This window comes from Anolis carolinensis, chromosome 4, assembly GCF_035594765.1.
Source record: "Anolis carolinensis isolate JA03-04 chromosome 4, rAnoCar3.1.pri, whole genome shotgun sequence".
Lineage (NCBI taxonomy): Eukaryota > Metazoa > Chordata > Lepidosauria > Squamata > Dactyloidae > Anolis > Anolis carolinensis.
Window position 1 is genome coordinate 209085001 of NC_085844.1, and position 21634 is coordinate 209106634.

General features: G+C 36.7%; 1 protein-coding gene across 1 annotated transcript in view; it reads right to left on the reverse strand.

The window, feature by feature from the left end:
• The window catches only part of rsbn1 (round spermatid basic protein 1), a 48330-nt gene that overhangs the window by 21108 nt on the left and 5588 nt on the right, over nt 1-21634 (reverse strand). Inside the window, exons 2-5 of the mRNA XM_003220582.4 lie at nt 7048-7718; nt 1693-1830; nt 1233-1375; nt 245-412 (exon numbers count right to left, since the gene is read on the reverse strand). Coding sequence (XP_003220630.1) covers nt 245-412; nt 1233-1375; nt 1693-1830; nt 7048-7718 — 1120 coding nt within the window. The remainder of the gene's footprint in view (nt 1-244; nt 413-1232; nt 1376-1692; nt 1831-7047; nt 7719-21634) is intronic.

A 21634-nucleotide genomic window follows, 5' to 3' on the forward strand; every position in this document is an offset into this window, starting at 1 on the left:
ACAGACCAAGTGCCTGCATGCAGACCATGAGACACACTTGGCCCACCTCTGTTTAAATTGTGTTAAATTGTTTTAATTGGCTTTAAACATTTTATTTTTACCTATCAGATTGCTTAATACGTTTAGTGAATTTAAATTAGTCATACCATTCTAAATTCTTTGATCTTCTTGTATGCTGCCATGAGATTTCTGGCTACAGTGAAGAATATACATATATTATAATTTGCTATACCAGCACACTTACCATTCACCAAACTGAACAGCTTTAAGCACACCAACAGCTGCGGTACTCTGCCAGTCAAATCCTTGCCCAACGTGATCAGCATGTGCTCTTGTTCTATCTTCAAAGAGAACTTCGCGGGGTTCACTGGTCCGAGGTAGATACTGGAGGTTTTTTATTTCATTCATTGATCTATAAAAAGAGATGAAAACAGGGAAAAAGCTTTTAGAATGATGAGTGTGAGAGAGAAATTACAAATATTGACATTCAAAATGAAAGACACTTCCACAGAATCTTTTGAATTTATGTATAAGACATTGTTTTGATATTGTAGAAATCAACTGTATTTTCACTTAGTGTAATCTAGTCTGAAAGAGAAAAAATGGTTGCAAGCCACAAATTTCACTGATAAATCACTGAAATCCATGCGACTGTTCTTTAATTTGGATCATATTATACATTGCCAATAATATTTTGTTAACATCAAGTGCTATGGAAACCGACTTATTTTTCAATTACATAAAGATAACACATAAGGCAAGTTTTAACTTCTCACATACATAAAACCCAAATCTTAAACAGTAAACTATGTCACTTCTTACCATTTAAAGGTTCACCATTTAGCATTGCCTTATGATTTTTTAATGTTCTATTCTGTAAAAAATTCTCAAGTGTAATATAGTATGACCCACATGTCCGCGGGAAATACATTCTTAGACTGAGGGTGGAAATGTGAAACCTCAGGTAATAGTAAACCCTATTCAGAGGAATGACCTTTGACAGAAGCATACCATGAATTCACATTGAAGGATCTAGAAAATGCCTTGAGGGAGCATCTTTCTAGCATTTCTGTCCTCCAGTGTGACTCCATAATAACCATCTGGCAGAGGCATACCAAAGAATTACCCTGGGGGACCATTTTGAAGATAATGAACGGAATCAAACATTATAGATACAGAATAAGGGCTTTAAGCTTCCTTCCCAAAACTTTCCTTCAAAAAGATTGCATTACCTTCGCCGTTTGAATGGTGACTTTGGCATATCAGCTGTTGGAATCATCTGTTCACCTGGTCTTACCCACATTATGGGCCCATCATCACTTTGCGATCTGCACTGTAATCTGAGACTAGAAAGAGTACCCCAAGGCAAAGTCATCTGTAAACCACAAAAGAAAACCTAAATCAAATAAAACAAACTACTGATCTCTTGCAGGGAATCTTTATCAAAAAGAAATCTCAACACATATTTTGTTAATAGAACTACACTTCTAATATCTGAACATGATAAATCATTCAGTTATGTGGTAAAAGTATTCTCGCTCAGGGCTTTTCACTCTTATTTAATTATTCTGTCACATAGTAAGGTTACAAATGCTCATCCACAGTGCTAATGTCAGTTAAAAATTAAACAGGTTCCCTATAAATGTTTCAGATAAAATGAATAAATTAAAATAAGCAAAAGTTAGTTCTTACCCTAAGAAATGGAGATTCTTCCAACATATCAAGAAATTCTGGGAAATAGTCTCCAACTTCTTCATCCACTGCTCCAACAAGACTGATCTGCCTCATTGGACCTGCTCTGTAGGTTCCACAGCAATATGTTCGACTGACCTGTACAAATAACAAATACAAAATATTTTTATATCACAGCACTAAACCATTTAATGTTCTTTGTTATGTCACTGTGAAATATTGACAAATTCTGGGATTGGCTATGTATGTATAGAGGAGAAACATACTCTCCAAACAAAGAAACACATTCTCCATATCTCGTCAATTCTATAGTCGATTGCTAAAGGAGAAGTTGGTTTTTCCTGGATAACTGTAAATATGCTCAAGAAATATTTTATCTCTTTGCTTTTTTTTTGGGGGGGGGGGGGGACGACAAATTATACCTTTATCCCAAATACACAAATCCAGAAATCAAAAGAATATGACAAAATACATACAAAGTATAATACAATAGTAGCATCATATAAATCTTACTTTTCTATAGGAAAAGCCATGGCTATCATGCACTAAGAAATATAACCAGAATATGCAGGAAAAACTGGATATTTATTAAAGGTCTTAGAGAATCAAACAATATAAACTCTTCCCAAGTCACACAAAAATTAGCAGACGATGCAAGGACCCAAACCATAACACTTGCCACCCTGGAAAAAAACCTGGAAAAAAACAGCAGAATACCCTGAACTAGAAACACATTTGTAAAAACCAAGAAGTACAAGTTGCCCTGTTTCACCTAACAGCTGGAGATATATTGTCAAATATGATGTGCCAAAATTAAAATATATCATGGGAGAAGGAAAGAGGTTTGATTATCCAAATCCACAACTAGATACAAAAGCCTATAAATAAATAACTTCCTGTAATCTCCTGCAATAGAAACAAATCCACAGATAATCTAATCCTGTTTTGCTTGCATAAGAATTTTAAAAAACAGTTACTGTAAGTAGCTTTCCTGGATTCATAACACAAAAATCCCAAAGTGTCAGGGAATAGCTGTTTTTCCGTCAGCTAAAATTCAAGCATTAAATATCCATCCAACTCAATCTTAGAAAACAAATAAATAAACATTTTAAAAATCCAAAGGTCATCTTTCCAAATGCATATTGTATTACAGAGAAGTAGAGCCCAATCAACTTTCAAATATCACAGTGGCACCTAAAACATAGGAAGCTGTCAGTTTCAAACCAGTGTCTATCATCACTAATGAACTGGATAAAGGCAAACAAAATTAAACTTGTGTTGTTGAATGCTTACATGGCTGGAATCAAAGGATTGTTGTGTGTTTTCTGGGCTGTATGGCCATGTTCCAGAAGCATTCTTTCCTGATGTTTTGCCCACATCTATGGCAGGCATCCTCAGAGGTTGTGAAGTATATTGGAAAAAATTAAGCAAGGAAGGTTTATATATCTGTGGATGGTCCAGGGTGGGAGAATGAACTCCTGTCTGTTGGAGGCCAGTGGGAATGGCCTTGCCAGATTCATGTCCTGGCTTCTTCCTGACTGGGGGAATCTTTTGTTCAGAGGTGTTAGCTGCCTTTGATTGAGTCATGTCTGGAATTCCTCTGTTTTCAGAGTGTTGTTCCTTATTTACTGTTCTGATTTTAGAGTTTTAATACTGGTAGCCAGATTTTGTTCATTTTCATGGTTTCCTCCTTTCTGTTGAAACTGTCCACATGCTTGTGGATTTCAATGGCTTCTCTGTGTAGTCCACAAGCATGTTGACAATTTCAACAGAAAGGAGCCATGAATTAGCCATTAATGCTTGCTTAGTGTTTTCCAATATACCTCACAACCTATGAGGATGCCTGTCATAGATATGGGCAAAAAATCCGGAGAGAATGCTTCTGGAACATGGCCATACAGCCCGGAAAACACACAACAATCAAAATAAAACTTAATCCTGATAAAATGGACTCCTTATCAGTCAAAAAAGCAGAACAGGAAATAGGGATTCCTTGTATTAATTTTGGTTACACTATTCCTGAAGATGCAAGTTCACACTTTAGATAGACTCCTGGAGTCAACTTTGAGGATAGAGGTCCAGGTTTTTGTAGTGGCCAGGAGTGGTTCTACACATTTAAAACTTGTTTGCCAATTGCACTTGTTCATTCAGACACTGGATCTGGCCATGGTGGTACATGCCTGAGTTACAACCCATTTGGATTACTGTAATGTGTGCTCTATATGGGGCTGCTTTTGAAGAAATGTCAACTATTAACAAAGAGATGCAGCCAGAGTGTCAACTGATGTAGGATTTTAACTGGGAATACTGTCTATATTTAATCCTGTTTTAATGTTTGTATATTTGTATGTTTTAAATTGTTATGATGCTTTTATGTTAGTAATTAATAGTAATTGTTACATGATTTTAGAATGTTTATGTCATTCTTATAGATGGTTTTATTGTTATATGTGTTTGTTGTTTGTACTGTTTTTAAAACAGGGAGAAAAGCGGGACATAAATAAAATAATTATTATGTTAAGCCACTTTAAGTCCTCTTCGGGGGGGGGGGGGGATAAAGCAAGGTATAAATAAATATAATAATAATAAGGCAGAGGGATCATACTACTCTCTTATTATGTCTACTCCACTGGCTACCAGTTTGTTTCCCGGAATAATTCAAAGGACATCTGAATATTTGGACTGTGATTTCTCTCAGCAAAAAGCTAGGAAAAAGGAACAATCCAGTTCATGCTGGGGTTTGTTTTGATTCTACTTCAATAGGCAGCTACCTGAATCCTCCAGAATAGGTGTATTTTCAGAGTACCTGTTCCAGTATGCAGAAAGAATCTTGAAAAACAGTCTTTGGTTCTTTATTGTCACACAAGATGACCCATTCTCCAGACCAAATGTAATTTGCTATTTCATGTTCACAACTTTTAATGTGAAGAAGGAAATCAGACGATCCCTGCCCAAGAATTTCCATCCCAACAGCTGCTGCCCTGAATTTGGAGGGTGAGAAAAACAGCCAGGTATAGTTCTATTACACCTAAGCCGAGAAGCCTAGAAAAGTCCCTCCACCCATCCCAACTTCCACTGCCCTGGCCTCAAACAGAGAGATGAAAAAGCAAGCACAACTCCATCTGGGCTCAGAGTCAGATGAAAGAGCCTTCATCCACCCCAACTGCCACTGCCTCTGAGAGAACAGAAGAATCAGGAGAATCGAATAGACTTAATGTCCTTCCACACTGACATTCCCTTTTCCTTATGTATCATATCTTATTTATTAAGTCTGAGGACAGGAACCTGTCAGATTAACAATCTGTAAACCACTATAAGAGCCTTTGTGGCTGAAGAGCTGTGTACAGATGAAATAAACAAAAAGAACTTCAAGCATTGGATCTGCATACAGGAGATCATAAAAGTATCTAATATGAAATCATATGATCTAGAATTTAAAATGAAGCCCTTTTACACAGTTGTACAAACTATTTGTATGAGAAGAAAAATGTTTCTTATTTCTTTCTGTCTATATAAATAGCTCAATCCTTTTACATTTGGCAACAGGCTATGCCTAACAATGTGTTGTGGTAACAAATTCTTAATTCTAGGCATCCAGCCAATATCCAGGTTCATGGGATATAAGAGAAGAGGCTGAATTTCAGAATACCCAATACATTACTACCAATGAATAAAATCACACAAATAATTATTCAGTGCAGAGAGCAATAAAAACCTAAAATCACTTTCCTTTCCAGACCAATAAAATGCACTGCTAAAGGGATAACATCAATGTACAGACAATCCCATGTACAAATAAGAAACAGTTGCCAAGCAAGCTGCTTTTCTTTTCCCTAATACAAGTAAACTCAGTAGCTCTAATTTAGTCAAGGTTACAGGAATGAGCTTTTCAATAGCATGTGGAATTCATGGGCTACGTACTAGTCAAGCAAAGTCATATTCAGAATGGAAAATGGATTTGGGCATACCATGTAGTTAAAGACCATATATCAAACCCTACCAACGTAGTAACTAGTTGCAATAAAAATCTAATTAGTTTCATTAGTTTGAAACTTGAAACTATGCACAGAATAGTGCTTTGAACAGTCAGTTAAATATAATTTTTGTGCTATTAACAAGTGATCAAAATCTGAAAATGAATAATTTGGAACAGAAATTGGTAAAGTGTGCTCTCCTAGATACTTTTTACAGCTTAACACATTTTTCATGCTTTCTCGATGAAAAAACACCTGAAAACAGTACATCCCTCATTCTGGAAACTAAAAGGGAAATTAAAAGGGAAATGCACACTCTCCTCAAAAATATACCATTAAAGAATCTGGAAGCAAAACTGAATATCACTTCTTGTTTTTTCTATCTGAAAGGTAAAACTGGACACAAATGCCCATTGCATTGCCCAGAATCAGAGGATTACTTGTGTTAAAAATAAGACTTAATCAATACACACTTCAAAAACCCAAATGTCAGAGGCAAGCACATAACGTAATTCTGAGCATCTGTTTTCATTATGAACAAAAACAGAAAAAAACCTGCCAAACATATTTTTTTTCATGCTGACAAGAGCAGTTGAGCACAGCATATGGCAAAAGCAGTATTTCACTAAGAAAATATTCTTGTAGACTAGTATGAAAGGCAAAATGCTTGCATTACCAAAATTATAGTTGGTAGGAAAAGGAAAGAGATACCTTGGATCCATATTACTGAATAAATGTATTGTAATGGCCAGGATCCAACAAAGTAGTATTGGCCCCTCACTTTTGCGGGTTTCATTTTTGCAAATTTGATTATTTGCAGATTATATTTGCTGCCATATGCTATTTTAATATGGACTGCAAGTCTCAGGAGACTAAGCAAGAATGTAAAATCATTATGAGGCTTGTAAATCCCTATGAAAAATGACAGAATAGTAGCAGTCAGTTGGTGGGATGGGGAGGGACAGGGAATGGCATGGAGAAATCAGACACCTAGGCAGTAAGAGAAACAGCAATATGTTTTAGCAATGTGGCTGGGACTGGTACCATATTTCAGCACACAGCCTATGATTTTTTTCCTTTCTTCCCTGGAAACTCTCCAGGAACCAGCCACTGGTGACTCATGAACCAGTGTTGGTCCATTAAAAAGTACTGCTATATGATGTGGGGTAGCTAAATGTATGCTGTATGAAAGAAAATTAAGCAGGATGGTTATTTTTATGCTCAGCAACAAGGCAAGTGGAAGCTGCAGTTGACACAAACTTTGACACAGATTTCATAATGAAAATTCCTCAGAGTATTTTCCTCATTAATGCAGGACTCTGAAGCTAGTTAAATGGCCACATTTTATGTTCTATTTCATCTTTAGAACAGCTTCTCTTACCTGAGTGTGAAAATTTGAAATGGTGGTTGTTTCAATATCCTTCTTGCCAAGGATTTCCATTTTCACCGGAGTGTTAGGAAAATTAAAAGCAAAGTAATCCAAGAAGTCTGGCAGGTAGGCAGCTGCCCCATGAACTATAGCAAGAGCATAGTATGCTGCATTTTTTTCATTCTCACTAAATGTCAAAGCAAGAAACTCTTCAGCAAATCTCTCAATCTCCACTGGAGACAAAAATGAGAGTTCGTCCATATACGCATGAAGTACCAGAGCTCCTCCATTTGACTGATGCTCTTCATGAATAAAATTACTAAATTTAGTGCCTGTTTTCAAGAAGCTGTTGCGAACAGAATGTTCCTGATGGGTAGTAAATGGAGACTGCACCCCCTGGGGTATCCTATATTCCTGCACACCCAAATTCAACTGACACAGCTGTTCATCTTTTAGGTACCTAAAAGATTCCTTATTCTCTTCTAAGTTATCATTCTCCCCTGGAGTCAAAATCTCTTTGTTGATACGGGTAAGACCAGCACACACCGTCTGTACTTCCTTGTTGTACATTTTCAGATGCCTCCCCCTTGTGTCTTCTCTGTGTTTCTTTTTCTTCTTTTTCTTTATTTTCTTTACAATAAGACTGTCAGCTCTCTGGGTCTTGCCATTTTCATCTCGGCTTTCTAGAAATAATAACAAAATTAGCATTCTATTGTTGCAGTAAAACCACCCAGAAACATAGCCAGAGACATTAGGAAATAACCTCAATATCCAGTCCCATCCCCCAGCCAGTGTGGGAAACTATTGAGCATTTTTCAGTGTCTGAATGTAAAAGATTAGGATGCTGATGCACCTGCCTTGGAAAGGTAAAGTTTCAGAAAGTACTAGAAAATGTCTTTAGGGTTTTAAAAAACAAGACTGGGAAATGGGAGTTTTCAGATATCAAATGCTTTCCTGTTTTTGCTTATGCCAAATAAAATATAACATTAGTTTCAAATCTTACAGAATAAAAAAGAATCAGGTACTACAAGGCTTTATCTTTTAAAATTAAGACTACAGACTTTGAAGTAGAACTACTTTTTCATCATTTTATTCTTTACGATAAGCACTAGTCAGTAGTCACCTATATTATCAACAGCTGGAAAAAGATGTGTTTACTTCAAGTTGCTACACTTATAAATTATCAGCATTTTTGTACATGTATGCTATGATTTTGTATTGCCACAGCAAATCAGCCTAGAAACCCAGCTTCCATTTTAAAAAAGAAAAGCTTAACCTATATCTGTAAAGCTTCAACTGTAGAATTGGACTGACATTATCACTTGCAATCAGAAACCTAAGAGATGCCTGAAAGTTTTCTAGTGGCTGGATTGGAACTTGATGTCTCTCCCCATGCCTACAAAATCCAGAACAATATTAAACTGTGTACTACTTAAGATTTGTATTAGTTATGGCCATTACAACATTTCTCTTGAAACCCAATGCTGGCCAATAATGATGGCCAATAAATAAGCTCAATCCAGGAAACACTGAAGTCCTGATAGGTAGCTCACTCTCCTAGGTTAGTGATATTCATCCCATCTTACCCTGAAGGAAGATATTCATAGTCTAGGGCAGTGGTTCTCAAAGTATGCTCCACGGAGCCCTTAGGGCTCCACGGTTCCCTCCTCCTCCTACCTCTCCCCCTCCAAGCTTTCCCTCCTCTTTCCTGCTTCTCCCCCTACCTCCCACACCACCAAAAGCCTTTTTTCCTTGGCCTCCTCGCCATCAAAAGCCTTTTTTTCCTCACCTCGCAGCCCAGACCCTTTCCCCCTCACCTTCCTTGCTCCCAAAACCCTATTTCCCTTCCACTACTCAAGGACTACTTTTGTGTTTTTCCTGCATCGCAGAAGGGGGTTGGACTGGATGATCTCTGGGGTTGCTCCTATTACTGATGTGTATGTGTGTGTGTGTATAATCTCTGTTGTTCATATGTCTGCTAATATATTATTGAAAGTTATAAATAACATTATAAGTGAAAGAAAATAAAACTTTGAGATGCATTTATTTTTCAGTAGGACTGCCAGCAAGTGTGGTTAGTGCTGGTTAGTACATGGATAGAAGACCATTGAAACACCAGAGACTGTAATTTATATTTCTGAGAAACAGGAAAAATCACTTGGGCAGGAGACATATCTTCTGTAGATATACATAATGTGCATCTTACAAGGTTACATCTCTAACTACAACCCTCTAGCCATCTGTTGTATCTACATAAAATCAAGTTAAGATTTCTTCCTACTTCAAAATTATTCAAAACTCTCCATACATAATTATATGCCTTTTTCTTTTTTTTATATAGAAAATTGAACAATGGTTCCAATCTTTTCAGAAGTTGCTTTGACCTTTTTCTCTTAAATCCTTGCAGGTTTGTCCATTTCTGTCAATTTGAAGACCTGTATCATCCATTCTTCTGTTGTTGATATAGCTGTCTTTTTCCAAATTTGTGCAGATAACTTTCTAGCTTCCATTATATTGCACTGTAGTATTTTAGCATTCATTCATTTTATTTGTTCATTTTGTAGTTCTAATTAAAATAATTCTAGGTCTAATTGGATTGGGACTTTGAATTTTGTTTGCAATTGTTTTAGTTATTTGGTTTAAAACTGTTTTGCTTTTGTACAAGTTTACTACATTCAGAAAAAGGTCCCTAATTCTTTATCACACTCCCAGCATTTATTTTGTGTGTTTTTGTACATTTTGGCCAGTCTTTCAGGGCCAAATACCATTGGAACATCACCTTATAGAACTTTTCTATTAGATCTTGACATAAAAATGACTTCTGAGTATTCCTTGCATCTTTAAACCTAGGCATGTTTATGCAAAAACAAAAAAAAGTAAATCCCCAAAAGCCAACACAGTACTGCTTAGTAATTGGAAGATACGTGGCCTCTAAACTGTGCCTTCATGATGCAACTGTGCCATTTTACTATTATTAGAAACAGAAAGTTACTGCTGAGTATCACACTGGCTACAACCACACATTTCTAAAAATTAGTTAACATATTTATTGAATAATTTTTAAAGGCCAGATTGACTAGTGTGCAATTTAGGTGTCTAACCAAAATTATACGATTGGTGAAAAACTTGCAATGTTTCTGTAAAGAACTTCATAAATGAGAATAATACTAGTAGCACCCACTATGCTTATTTATTGAGAAGCAAGTCCAAAACAATAATTATGCATGGCCTTTCAAAGTTGCCTGATTTTCTTAGGATATTCTTCAGCAAAGAATATACAGACATGAATTTGCTAGTTCTTTCTTGAAAAACATAGAACATTAAAGGAAGCCAGTAAAAGTACAAAAAGACATGCAGCCAGAAAAGACGCCATACAAAGTTAGCAATTTTAAAAATGCCTGATCATTGTGTCATTCCCTGAAGAACATGATATCAATCACAATGAGTCCACAAATACATAATGCGCCACTTGAACAACCCCATGACTTCAAATTACTATTGAGTGCCAAGTCAAGATAGGTTTTCAGAAGTGTTAAGTAAAAAGGAAGCTATAGTTATATATTTACAACACATCTTAAGGTAAGAGTGCCAGTAACCATAACCAATGCCATTTTGTAACAAACATAATGCATTATTTCCTGTGCTTATCAAATAGCAGATATGGACAAACTAAGACCCGTGGGTGCTTACTTCAAGCCTGATCATTTTCCTTGTCCTCTTGGCATAAGGACAGGGTGGCCCTCCGTGTCCTTATGCCAAAAAGATGAAGGAGGAAGGCACACGGTTGCTGAGAGCCCTCTGGAGCATTCTCAGCCACTGCCTGTCTTGCCTTCCTCCTAGCATAATGCCAAGAGGACAGCCCGAGGATTGGAAGGGAGGATTGGGGCAGTTGAGTGTCTTGCCTTTCTCCCAGCATAAGGATGGGGTGACCAGCCCTATTCTTATGCCGGGAGAACAACCTGAGGATAACCCAGGTCCTGCGCTACCCTTTCCTGGCCTTCTCCCTCCCAGTTCACCCTCACCCAGCATGTGTCCAACCCCCCCTCCCTCCTCGCCCGGCCCACAATGTGGCCCCAAGCCAAAAAAGCTTGCCCATGCCTGAAATAGAGCAATGCTTCAAAGCTGTGTTGAGGGAGCATTCAAAAACCCTTCCCTTTAACCTTTTGAGAGGTAATTTTCATGTAATTAGATGGATGGGGTTCAGGCTGGAGAGGACTCTCATAAATAAATAGGCAGCCTTTAATAGGCAGCCTTTAATGGTAGCTTGTTGGACTTACCAGAACTGTTTACGATAAATATTGTAATTGAATGTCAGCAAGCATTATAACTAGTTCTAGAAAGGTGATGCTGATGCAAATAAACTAGATCAGTGGTATCAAACGTTGCTCTTATGTTCAGGATTTCAACTTGTAGATGTCCTGGATAGTATTACCAATAGTAAGGAAGCTGAAGTTCCAAATTTCTGGAGGATTAGACATTGAAAACAAGTGAAATAGATCAATGGCGTTTGAGAAAGTAATAGACTTTGAGGGAAAGCAATATTTGTAGGCTTAGATCACACCAAAGTGATCAGTTGCCAAAATCCAAATGCCTAAATGATTCCAAGATCTACGTTTCAGACCCCCACCCACAATAGTACCTATACTTGGAAAAATAGTGGTATATTAAGAAAATAGAATTTCCAGCAACTACCATTCACCATGGGGCCAGTTAACAGAGTCTACTATATAAATAAGGGCAGATTCTAGTGTTTGTATGTTTTTCACTAATTAGGGGCAGTGTTTGAAATTTGCCGAGTTAAACAGTGAGGGAAAATTGTTGTTGAGAAAAATGCTAACTGCCAATTAATACAATGAAGAAGTGGGTAACTTCTTTTCCTCCACATATCAGTGGGACATAACTCCCCAAATCTCTCACGACAGGTTATTTATGCCTAAAAGGCCACAAACCACCAAAATAGCAATACACCTAAGCTAATTCATTTTCAGCAGGGTTGGTACTTCAACATAAGTTTTATGTTATAAACAATCAAGTGTCATGCATCTGTTATAGAAGCTCTGCAAAGTAAGAATTAATTATTGATATTATTAACTGTCAGTTTACATGCAGGATATAATGCAAAGATATCTTAAGAAAAAATAACCCCACTTTGGTCTATTGGACTACCATATCATACAATCTGCTCTAAGCTTTCTTCCCACTGATAATTATGAAATTGTGACTAAAGGTGACAGTTTTAGGAGGCAAAAAAGACTCAATATGCCTAAGGAAATGCCCTTACTGTATCCTTGAAGTTATTTCAATTGAATGAAAAAGGGTCATAACATTATTTGCTCCCTATTCCAAATTTTAGCATTTTAATACAATCAGTTCATCTATGCCACAAAAAAGAAGCTAGAAAGTACCTGTCCTCTGTGCTAAAAAAAATCAATTCTATAACCTTCAATTCCCAAAAGAGAAAAACAATATGTATCTGAGTAGGACAGGAAAGGTAGGTGAAGGTTCAATAGCATTGTTCCATCTTTAAATGGTCTATAGTCACAAAATATGTATTTGAACAATTCCTGAACACCTTTATTCCTATATATCAGTGGTTCTCAACTTGTGGGCCATGAGAACAAAAATCCGATCCATGAACCTCCTTCCTCTTTATTTATTTTATTTTATTTATTTTATTTCTGCTCCTTTCCACAGAGCTGACCATTGCATTGAATAGACCACATCAGCTCTAGATTATTAAAGATGTTTTTTTGTGGGCAAGCAGATGGCGACTACTGGATGGCATATGTTCTGTTTCAGAAACTAGAGCTGACGTGGTCTATCCAATGCAATTTTTGGAATCAGCACCCCAAATAACCAAACCAAATCTAAAGTTGACCAAAAACTGATTCGTAACCCTTTTGGTACAAATGTTGGAGAGTTGTCCCCGGTCAAATGGTGCCTGGTCAAAGTGGTCCCTGGATAAGTTGTGCCTAGTCAAATTGGGCCCTGGTCAAAGTGGTCCTTGGTCAAGTGAGCCCTGGTCAAAGTGGGCCCTGGGGGGAAAAAAAGGTTGGGAAACACTGCTGTATATGATGCATGACGTCACAGAAAGTGTCTGCTTGCAATTCTGCTTGAATATCAGAACAAGATGATATACGACTTTCAAGAACTATACAGAATCCAGGGCTATCTCCTTTAAAATTGTTAAGCCCAAGTCCATACGTGGGAGAAAAAAGCTTGAAGTGACATGGAAGGAAAATGGAAAAGGGATTGGCTTCCTCAGTTGTTGATTCCTTTTGATATAAAAAATCAAAGCTCACTCACATTTCAAGTAAGGACAAAATAGACCCATAAACAGCAAATAAAGCTGCCTCCATCCTATCTACTTTGGTCCATGGTGATTCCTAGTTCATCCATGTTTCGGGCGGGATAAAGCAAGAACTAGGGAGCATCCAAGGAGATATACCTCAGGGTATGTCTTTATTTGCTAAGATACTCATCTTTTAAGCAAACAAATGCCATCTTTCATCACCCCTTTTTGCTTCATAGAATCTGATTCAAAACCTATATAATCCCAATGAAATTTATCAGAACTAGTAGTTTAACCTAACAGAGAATACATTAGTGTTAATCAGTGAGATTTTAGGAGAACCAGCAAGTAACTGCCACTTTTTCACATTTAAATTGTAGACTTACACAGAGAACTCAGTAAATGCTGAGTTGTATGCAGTGTATTTACCAATATATTTGTGGAGATATTGGGAACTCAGCCAGGCTCCCAATATCTTCCAACTTTTTATTTATATTTGCTATTCACAGCTACATCACCAGCGGTCTGGCAGTGAGTCGTGTCATCTTGTGTTCAACTTATTTTTCCTTACCCAGCTTCTGTGACTGACTGACTGACTGACTGTCAACAGCTTCCAATATTCCAGCCTTTCCTAAGCAGCAGGTAAATTGATGTTCTTCCTGCTTAATTTTCTTGCTCTGTATTTGAACAAACAACTTTAACTTGACTCTTCTCCAAACCCCCTCCTATTTCCAGCCCTATCCCAAGTTTCATCTACAGCTTACCAAGTTTTTAGCTTTCCCAGATGACCAACTCTTTGATGCATATGTGTAATTTTATCCACATATGCACAGCTGTTCATGTGTGCTAAAGTTAATGTGTTCATAGTGCCTCCTTTTAAACAAACCGGGATCTTGAACTGACTTTAAACCCTGGTATAACATCTTGACTTGTTCCAAAGTTGGTAGCTATAGCTTCCCAGTTTCATCAAAATTATTTATTATACTCTCTATATTTTGCTTCCAGAAAAAGGAAAGGAACTTAACTGATTCAATGTATCATTTTGTGCACAAGTATTTTTTTTTACAATTAATGAAAATTTTCTACAGGCAAAATACAGCAGAAAATTGATTTGCACCTGTTACATATGAGTTATTCTCCAAAGAGACTTTGCAGATGCCACAACAGTATTAATTGGGGATGAAAAGCAATTTAATTTAACGTTCATTATATAAATCTTACTTAAAGCAAATTCATTTAAAGATTCTGGAGCGCTTTCAACAATTTCAACAAACAGGTTCTTAACTGTGTTTTTAGTGTGCAATAATCTAATCCAGGGAAATAAACATTAATATATATTGTTGTTCTCTGGGTTACTTACAATAGCATTGCAAAAATTTTGACCATCTATCAGTAACAATTGCAAAAGAAAACAAGCCCCTTCCCCTATATTTGCTGAAATGGAAAGCTTGAGAAAACCAAGAGTGGGTTTCAGTGAAGAAGAACTATGTACCGTATAGAAGTAGAGTATTCAAATTAAACTGTGGAGCTGAGAACAAACCAAGGTGTGTCTGTGTGTGTGTGTGTATGTAGAGAGAGAGAGAGAGAGAGAGTTACATTTAAAAATGTACCTATTCCATCTTACAAATGAATTCAACTTAAGAACCTATAGAACTTATCTTAAGGTACTGCCTGCATGAATAAACTCCCATGGCTGCACAGACTAGGCAGCATATACAACGACCTAACCTTTTTAAACATAATTGTTTATTGCTTCTTATTGAAGCCTCCCATAACATAGTGCAGAGAAATTAAAAAGAAACAGAAAGAGAATGCAAAAAATAAGTAAAAAGACATAAACACAGGTTTCCTTATTCTAGTTTTTGCGTTTCAATTCAAATATTCTATAAATGCTTATTTTACCTCAAAGTCTGATGCCTTAAAAGGCACAGTGACCAAATAAGCTCTGAATGATGCATCAATGTTCCAGTATTTTAAGCCACATTTATTTCTTTGCTGCCAGAAAAGCCTCAATTGCTCTGACAGCAAACGAATGGGAATCCTGTATGGCATCTGTCACAAAATGGTTTCTTTTTAATTATTAAAAACAAAAACACACACACAAATACATTTTATATTTATGAAACACACACGGGATCATACAAGTTAACTACAAATTACATTAACACATATTAACTACCAAAGAATACTAAAGGAAAAAAAGAAAAAAATAGAGGCAGAAGAACAGACTTGTATAGACAATACTTAAATCTTAAGAAATTGTGTAAAATGGGCACTATTAAGGGCACTATTTTCCATGTGGTAGACTTATGAAAGAGCAAATAATTTTTGGATTGAGGTACATTATATAATGGAAAAAAACTGAACATTAAATCAAAACTTTTACAATATGTGATAATCTACTATTCTTTAAACACTATAACTAATTATCTACTTTTGTTGACTTCCCACTTAAGATGAACCTATGAATGGAAAACCACCCAATTTACCTGTACCGTATACAGCCCTACTTAGGTCTTGCAAACTCAGAACCATGGCTTCCTTGATTCAGTCTATCCACCTGTAATGCACTCCCTCTCTTTCTACTTCCTGCCTTCTACCCTGCCATGTATAATAGTTTTTCTCTCTCTCCAACAAGTCATATCTTATAACAATATGTTTAAAGAACAATAATTTCTTCCTGAATTTCCCTATAATCTTGAAAATTAAGTTTAAGTGGTGGTATTAAATTTGTCCGTGAAGGTATGTCAGCTGTAGCCTAAGACACTTACGTTTTAGCAGACTTCCTGAAATTGAGATAGCTTTCGTACATATCCCCTGCTGAGGTAAGAGGATTCAGAGGAGGTAGCACATCTCATACTTTGAGGGTGCACTTTTGAATCCACCTGGAAATTATCCATACATTTCTCCACAAATAATTTAATCTTTTCCATCTCGGAGTCTTCATTTAAAACCAAAGATGGTTTTAAGGGGCGGGGGGGGGGGGGGGGGGAGAAAACAATGAATTGGCCAAGCTGAAAAAAGGATACTTCAAAAACAGTGTAGGGAACTCAAGACAGTTATACATTGACTGCTGAATAAAATGGAACAGCAACCCTTCTGATTTAGTACCATTTGAAAGATTCTTTAATGGTAGAGCATTTAACATGCTTTTTCCTACCATATCCATAAGGGTTACAGCTATTATTTCTCTCTCAATGTCCTAATCTCCAGCCCATCTAGCCATTAGGATAAGAAAAATACACCATTTTTATACTAGTCTCAATGATCACTTGAAACCCTAACACCATGAAGTCAAGTGCAGGGACCATTACTGGTGGTCAACAAAATGTAACTACTCTTTGTATCCCTGCATAAGTCAACTTCATGTATAATTCAAGGGCAAGCTTGATGGCTAGAATTATGATTTTTTTTCTATGTTCTGTCAGAAAACAGAGAAACTGAAAGAGTATTCAGTTCACGAGTGAGTCAGGCACAGCTACACGTTACCATCCTATTTGCTTAACAGCCTGTGAGGCATTACAAATGGATTAGACTCAATAAATGATGCCACTGCCCTGAGTCTGCAAGACCTGAGCAGGGCTGTTAAAGATAGGATGCCATGGACGTATATCATTTGTGAGGTCATTATATATTTTTATTATTAATATACCACATTTTCTCTCTTAAAACAAACTCAAAATGGCTAACAAAATGAAAAAATTGCCATTAAAAAAATTAACACACTGAAGTAGAATTGATGGCAGTTAATAATAAGAATAGCTGCTGAAATTGACTGAAAAGTCACAAAAGTCACAATTGCATCTCTGTACTTTTAGAGTCTGTCTACACTTTTCCCAAGGCTATTGTGATCATCCACGTGAAGAGAGAAAGGGGAGAGGGAATAGAACAATTAATAATAATAATAATAATAATAATAATAATAATAATAATAACAACAATCTTTATTTGTAACCCACCCTATCTCCCCGGGGAGACTCAGGGCTGTTTCCAGGCAAAAAGTGGCAAACATTCAATGCCATAATAAACAAACCAAATCAAAACAATAAAATAGCATCAATATAAACTTATAATGACTAATCAAACAAATAAGTAATTACAAATAAATAAACCTCATCGTAAGAGAAGGTAACCTTTTCTAAGGCAACAAACAGGAAACTTAGTGTGGCCTTCAAGTTCCCTGTTGACGTATCATAATCCCATAAATTGCATAGTGTTTTCTTAGGTTAGGAATACTGTATGTGTGAAAGAAAGCTTAGATTGAGTCACCTTTGTCTGGCTGGTAATAGAAGTTATGTCACAGACAGAACGCCACCAGATAAAGTTCAACACAGTTTATTAAAGTTACAGAACTAAAAAGTGCCCGTATGAAACAAAGGACTAGGCAAACACTTGCCTTCAGTGTAAAAGGTACACAAAAAAGACTCCGCTGATACCTAAAGCGGTTCAAAAGATAAACCGGATTAAACGAGAGTTTAATCCGGGTTAAACAGAAAATGCTTACTTCAGCCCGGCAATTTAAACAAACAAAAGTTGATAAACAAAGACTCAAAGAAACATAAAAAGCTGGCAGCAGATTCCTCTCTGCTACTCGAAAGCTGCAAATGAGTAACTAAGGTTGTTACTCCTCCGTGCAACAAACGGAATCCGGATCCAGGCACATCAATCAGGGTAGCAACGGTCAGCAGGGTCCCAGTCCGGTCCGAGGTCGAAAGCCAGGTACAGACATCTTTAATTCACCAATTCCACCGAAAGCCACAGAAGGGGTAGTCCGAGGTCATAGTCAGTCAGTCCGTCCAGCATCAATCCAGAGTAGGCAATTAATGTCCGTCAAGAAGACGACGGAGGTCCAAGCTAATAAGATTAAACACAGGTTGCACAACAAAAGCCCACACAGTTCCTCCCGCCGTCTATGCCCAGTGTCCTTGGTAACTTACGTATTCAGCAAACGAAACACACCCGTCTTCAGGAAATTCCCAACAAGAGCCCAAGCATTCGTCCAGATTACCTTGCCCAACGCAATTAGCCCTGGATTCAAAACCCCATTTTATGCCAGTTTACAACTCCTCATCGCTGTCAGCTGTTACCCTAATTCCAGGTGCCTCATCATCATCATCCTCATCAGAGCTAAAACACCTTTGACTACGCCCCACAGCATCCCCAGCTGTGGATCCCGTTCCATCCCTCCAACTCGTCCACGGGTCCGATCCTGCAACCCGCCAGTCGCCTCCCACACTAGCATTGCCGGTGACACCCAAATCCTCCCTCACACGAGTCCATTCCATGTCATCCTCCTCTGAGCTAACCACCTCTTCCTCCATTCCCTCGGTAAAACCCTCAAAGGAGTCTTCGTCTGTTGGTTCTGCAAATAAGTCCCGCAGCCGTTTCCTTTCTCGCTCCTCAAGAGAGTCTGACTCTCGAGGAGTCTTACGACCACGTCTCCCAGTATCGGAGCCATAAGGCTCAACCATAACAAGTTAACCATACATAGATGAATCTGCACTCTGAACATTAGTAATGCAGACAGTAGTGTTGCAGAAAAATCCAGTATATCTTTTGCTTCAGACTCTGGTTTATGGATCTTAGGATTGTAAGTGGAAAAATTGTGTAAGATCTTGGAAACTGATAGCATATCCATTCAATAAAATTGCTTTAGAAAAATATGATAGTAGCTGTGCAACATGGTCAGAGATTTCCATGTATTTTGTTTTCAAAGGTAAATTGCTGCTCAGCCATTCCAACTGTAGTGCTAAGAAACATTTTCAACATTTAAGCTATCCAGTATCTTTCATGTATCTTATTTAGGATTTTTAGTTACATGAAACGTGTCTTCCCTGTTTTCCTCTTCTTTCAATATTTTCGGTGTTCTGTGCTAGTCAGAAAGTTAAACATCAGTTATCTGCAGTGAAGCTGCCAGGTAACTCATGTCTTGGAAGCAAATCTACTGTATCTTGTCATGTCACTTTTGCATAATGACTTTGTTATACCACATATCACAAAGAGTGTTCCATTTCCCTTTACTGCTAGTAAGAAATTGCAAATTACTATTACCTTAGTATAGGTCATGGAAACACTTCTACAAAACAGTCTTTTCTAAAATTTCAACTCCAGTAAATGGTGTGAAGACATGTCACCAACACAGTGTGACCAAGCAACCACACAACTTACAAAAAATTCTAAATACCCTTACTTTTGCTATACAGTATATAGAAATCCATGGAAGAAAAATGTGCATAACTGAGCCAGATCAGAACTAATACAAAGTAGACATCAGTGTAGAAAAATGGGGAACTGATAGCAGAAAACCTTTCTTATGTAGCTGATCATGCATATTGCCAGTGCATGCTCTAAATCTTTAAGAAGTGTACGTAGTATCAACATATAGTTGCCGAAGAAGCTTCACGTCTATTAGTGGATCACCTTCACGTCTGCTTTTAAGAATATGCATACAAAATTGTCTTGTTATATGTATTTTTCTTCTGTTGCCCATTTTAGTAGTTGTTGATATAGTATTCTTATTAGCTTTTTGGGTTTTTTTTTATTATAGTTTCCCATGTCCCCTGGTCTTGATTGAAACCCTTTTTAGCGTCTTCCTTAAAGCTTATTTGTAATTGATAGTATTGGTACCACGAGATTTGTTTATATATTTGTTGTATTTCTGTATGTGTTTTTATTACATATTCATTATTATTCTTTTTTAATATTTGTTGATATGTTAACCAGTATTCTCTGCTAAACTCTCTATTGTGCTTGGCTTCAATGGGTGATATCCAAAGGGGTGTTTTGTTGTAAAATCTATCCTTATATTTTTCCCAGACTTTAATTAGGGAGGCTCTAATAAAGTGGTTACTGAATTTTTTTTCTGTTTTTCTTTTATTGTACCAAATGTAGTTATGCCAACCAGATCTAAGATCGTGGCCTTCTAAGTTTAACAGTCTACTGTGTTCCAATGTTGTCCAATCTTTTAGGCAAATTAAACTACATGCTTCATAATAACATTTTAGGTCCGGGAGGCCCATTCCTCCTCAAGTTGTGTCATCTCTTAATAATTTTGAGTTTATTTTAGCTTTTTTATTTTTCCATAAAAATTTATTTATATTTTTGTCCGTATTTTGAATACATGATCTGTTCTAATAATTGGTAGGGCTTGAAATAAGTATAGTAATTTTGACAGGACCATCATTTTTATTATTGCAATTCTGCCCATTAATGAAATATTTAGGAATTTCCATTTTTCTAGATCTGTTCGTATTTTGTGCCATGTGGTTTCATAGATTTTTTTTAATAATTTTGAATTGTTTGTTGTATTCCCAAATATCTAATACATAAAAGAATGTATGATAAAATGGGCAAAAGATATCGGCCACAGTCTGAATCTGGAACATTGGGAAAAAAACTGGAAAGAAAAATTAAAATACACGGCCGCAATTGATATCAGAGAAAACTGGTATAAGATGCAATATAGGTGGTATCACACGCCAGAAAAACCATCAAAATTTAATAAAAAGAATTCCAACATGTGCTGGAAATGTGGGGAAAAGATTGGGACATTTTTTCATCAGTGGTGGACCTGTGAGAAAATTAAAAAAATCTGGAAGATTGTACAAGAAATTGTTGGAATCAAATTCAAATTAGAACCGGAAATGTATTTACAGTACTAAGTTTTACAAATTCTAAATTTTAAAAAAAACAAACGAAGATAAAATCTTTTTTTACATAAGCACAGCGGCAAGATTAACAATAGCAAAGATTTGGAAAGGAAAAAGACTCCCAACCCCTGAGGAATGGATAATAAGAATATTGGATATAGTACAAATGGACAAAAACACAAAAAAATAAAAGAAGGAAAAAATAAAACAGATTGGACAAATTTTACAAAATTTCTAACAAAAAGAAGAATGGATTTCACGATAGACCTGTCTAGTATATAAAGCAGACTAAACATAATAAGACAAAGGGAATACACAAATAAACAGTTAGCGAAAGGGACAACTCCGAAGCCAAGATGGGAAGTTCAACCGTGTCTTTTTTTCTTTCTTTTTTGTCTCTATTTCTACAATCACTTCTCTTCTTAATATTTCCTCACTTTCCTATCAATATATTGTTCCACCACTTTCAATGTATTATGCTTCACTATAAAATAAAAAAACAAAAAAAAAAACAAAAACAAAATTGGCCTGTTGTAGAAACAAAGATTGATATCAAAGTTTCAGCTGAGACACCTTTTAACAACTCTTTCAGGAGTTAATTTCTCTTGTGTCATCTCTTAATAATTTGGAGGCTTTTAAGCAGAGGCTGGATGGCCAT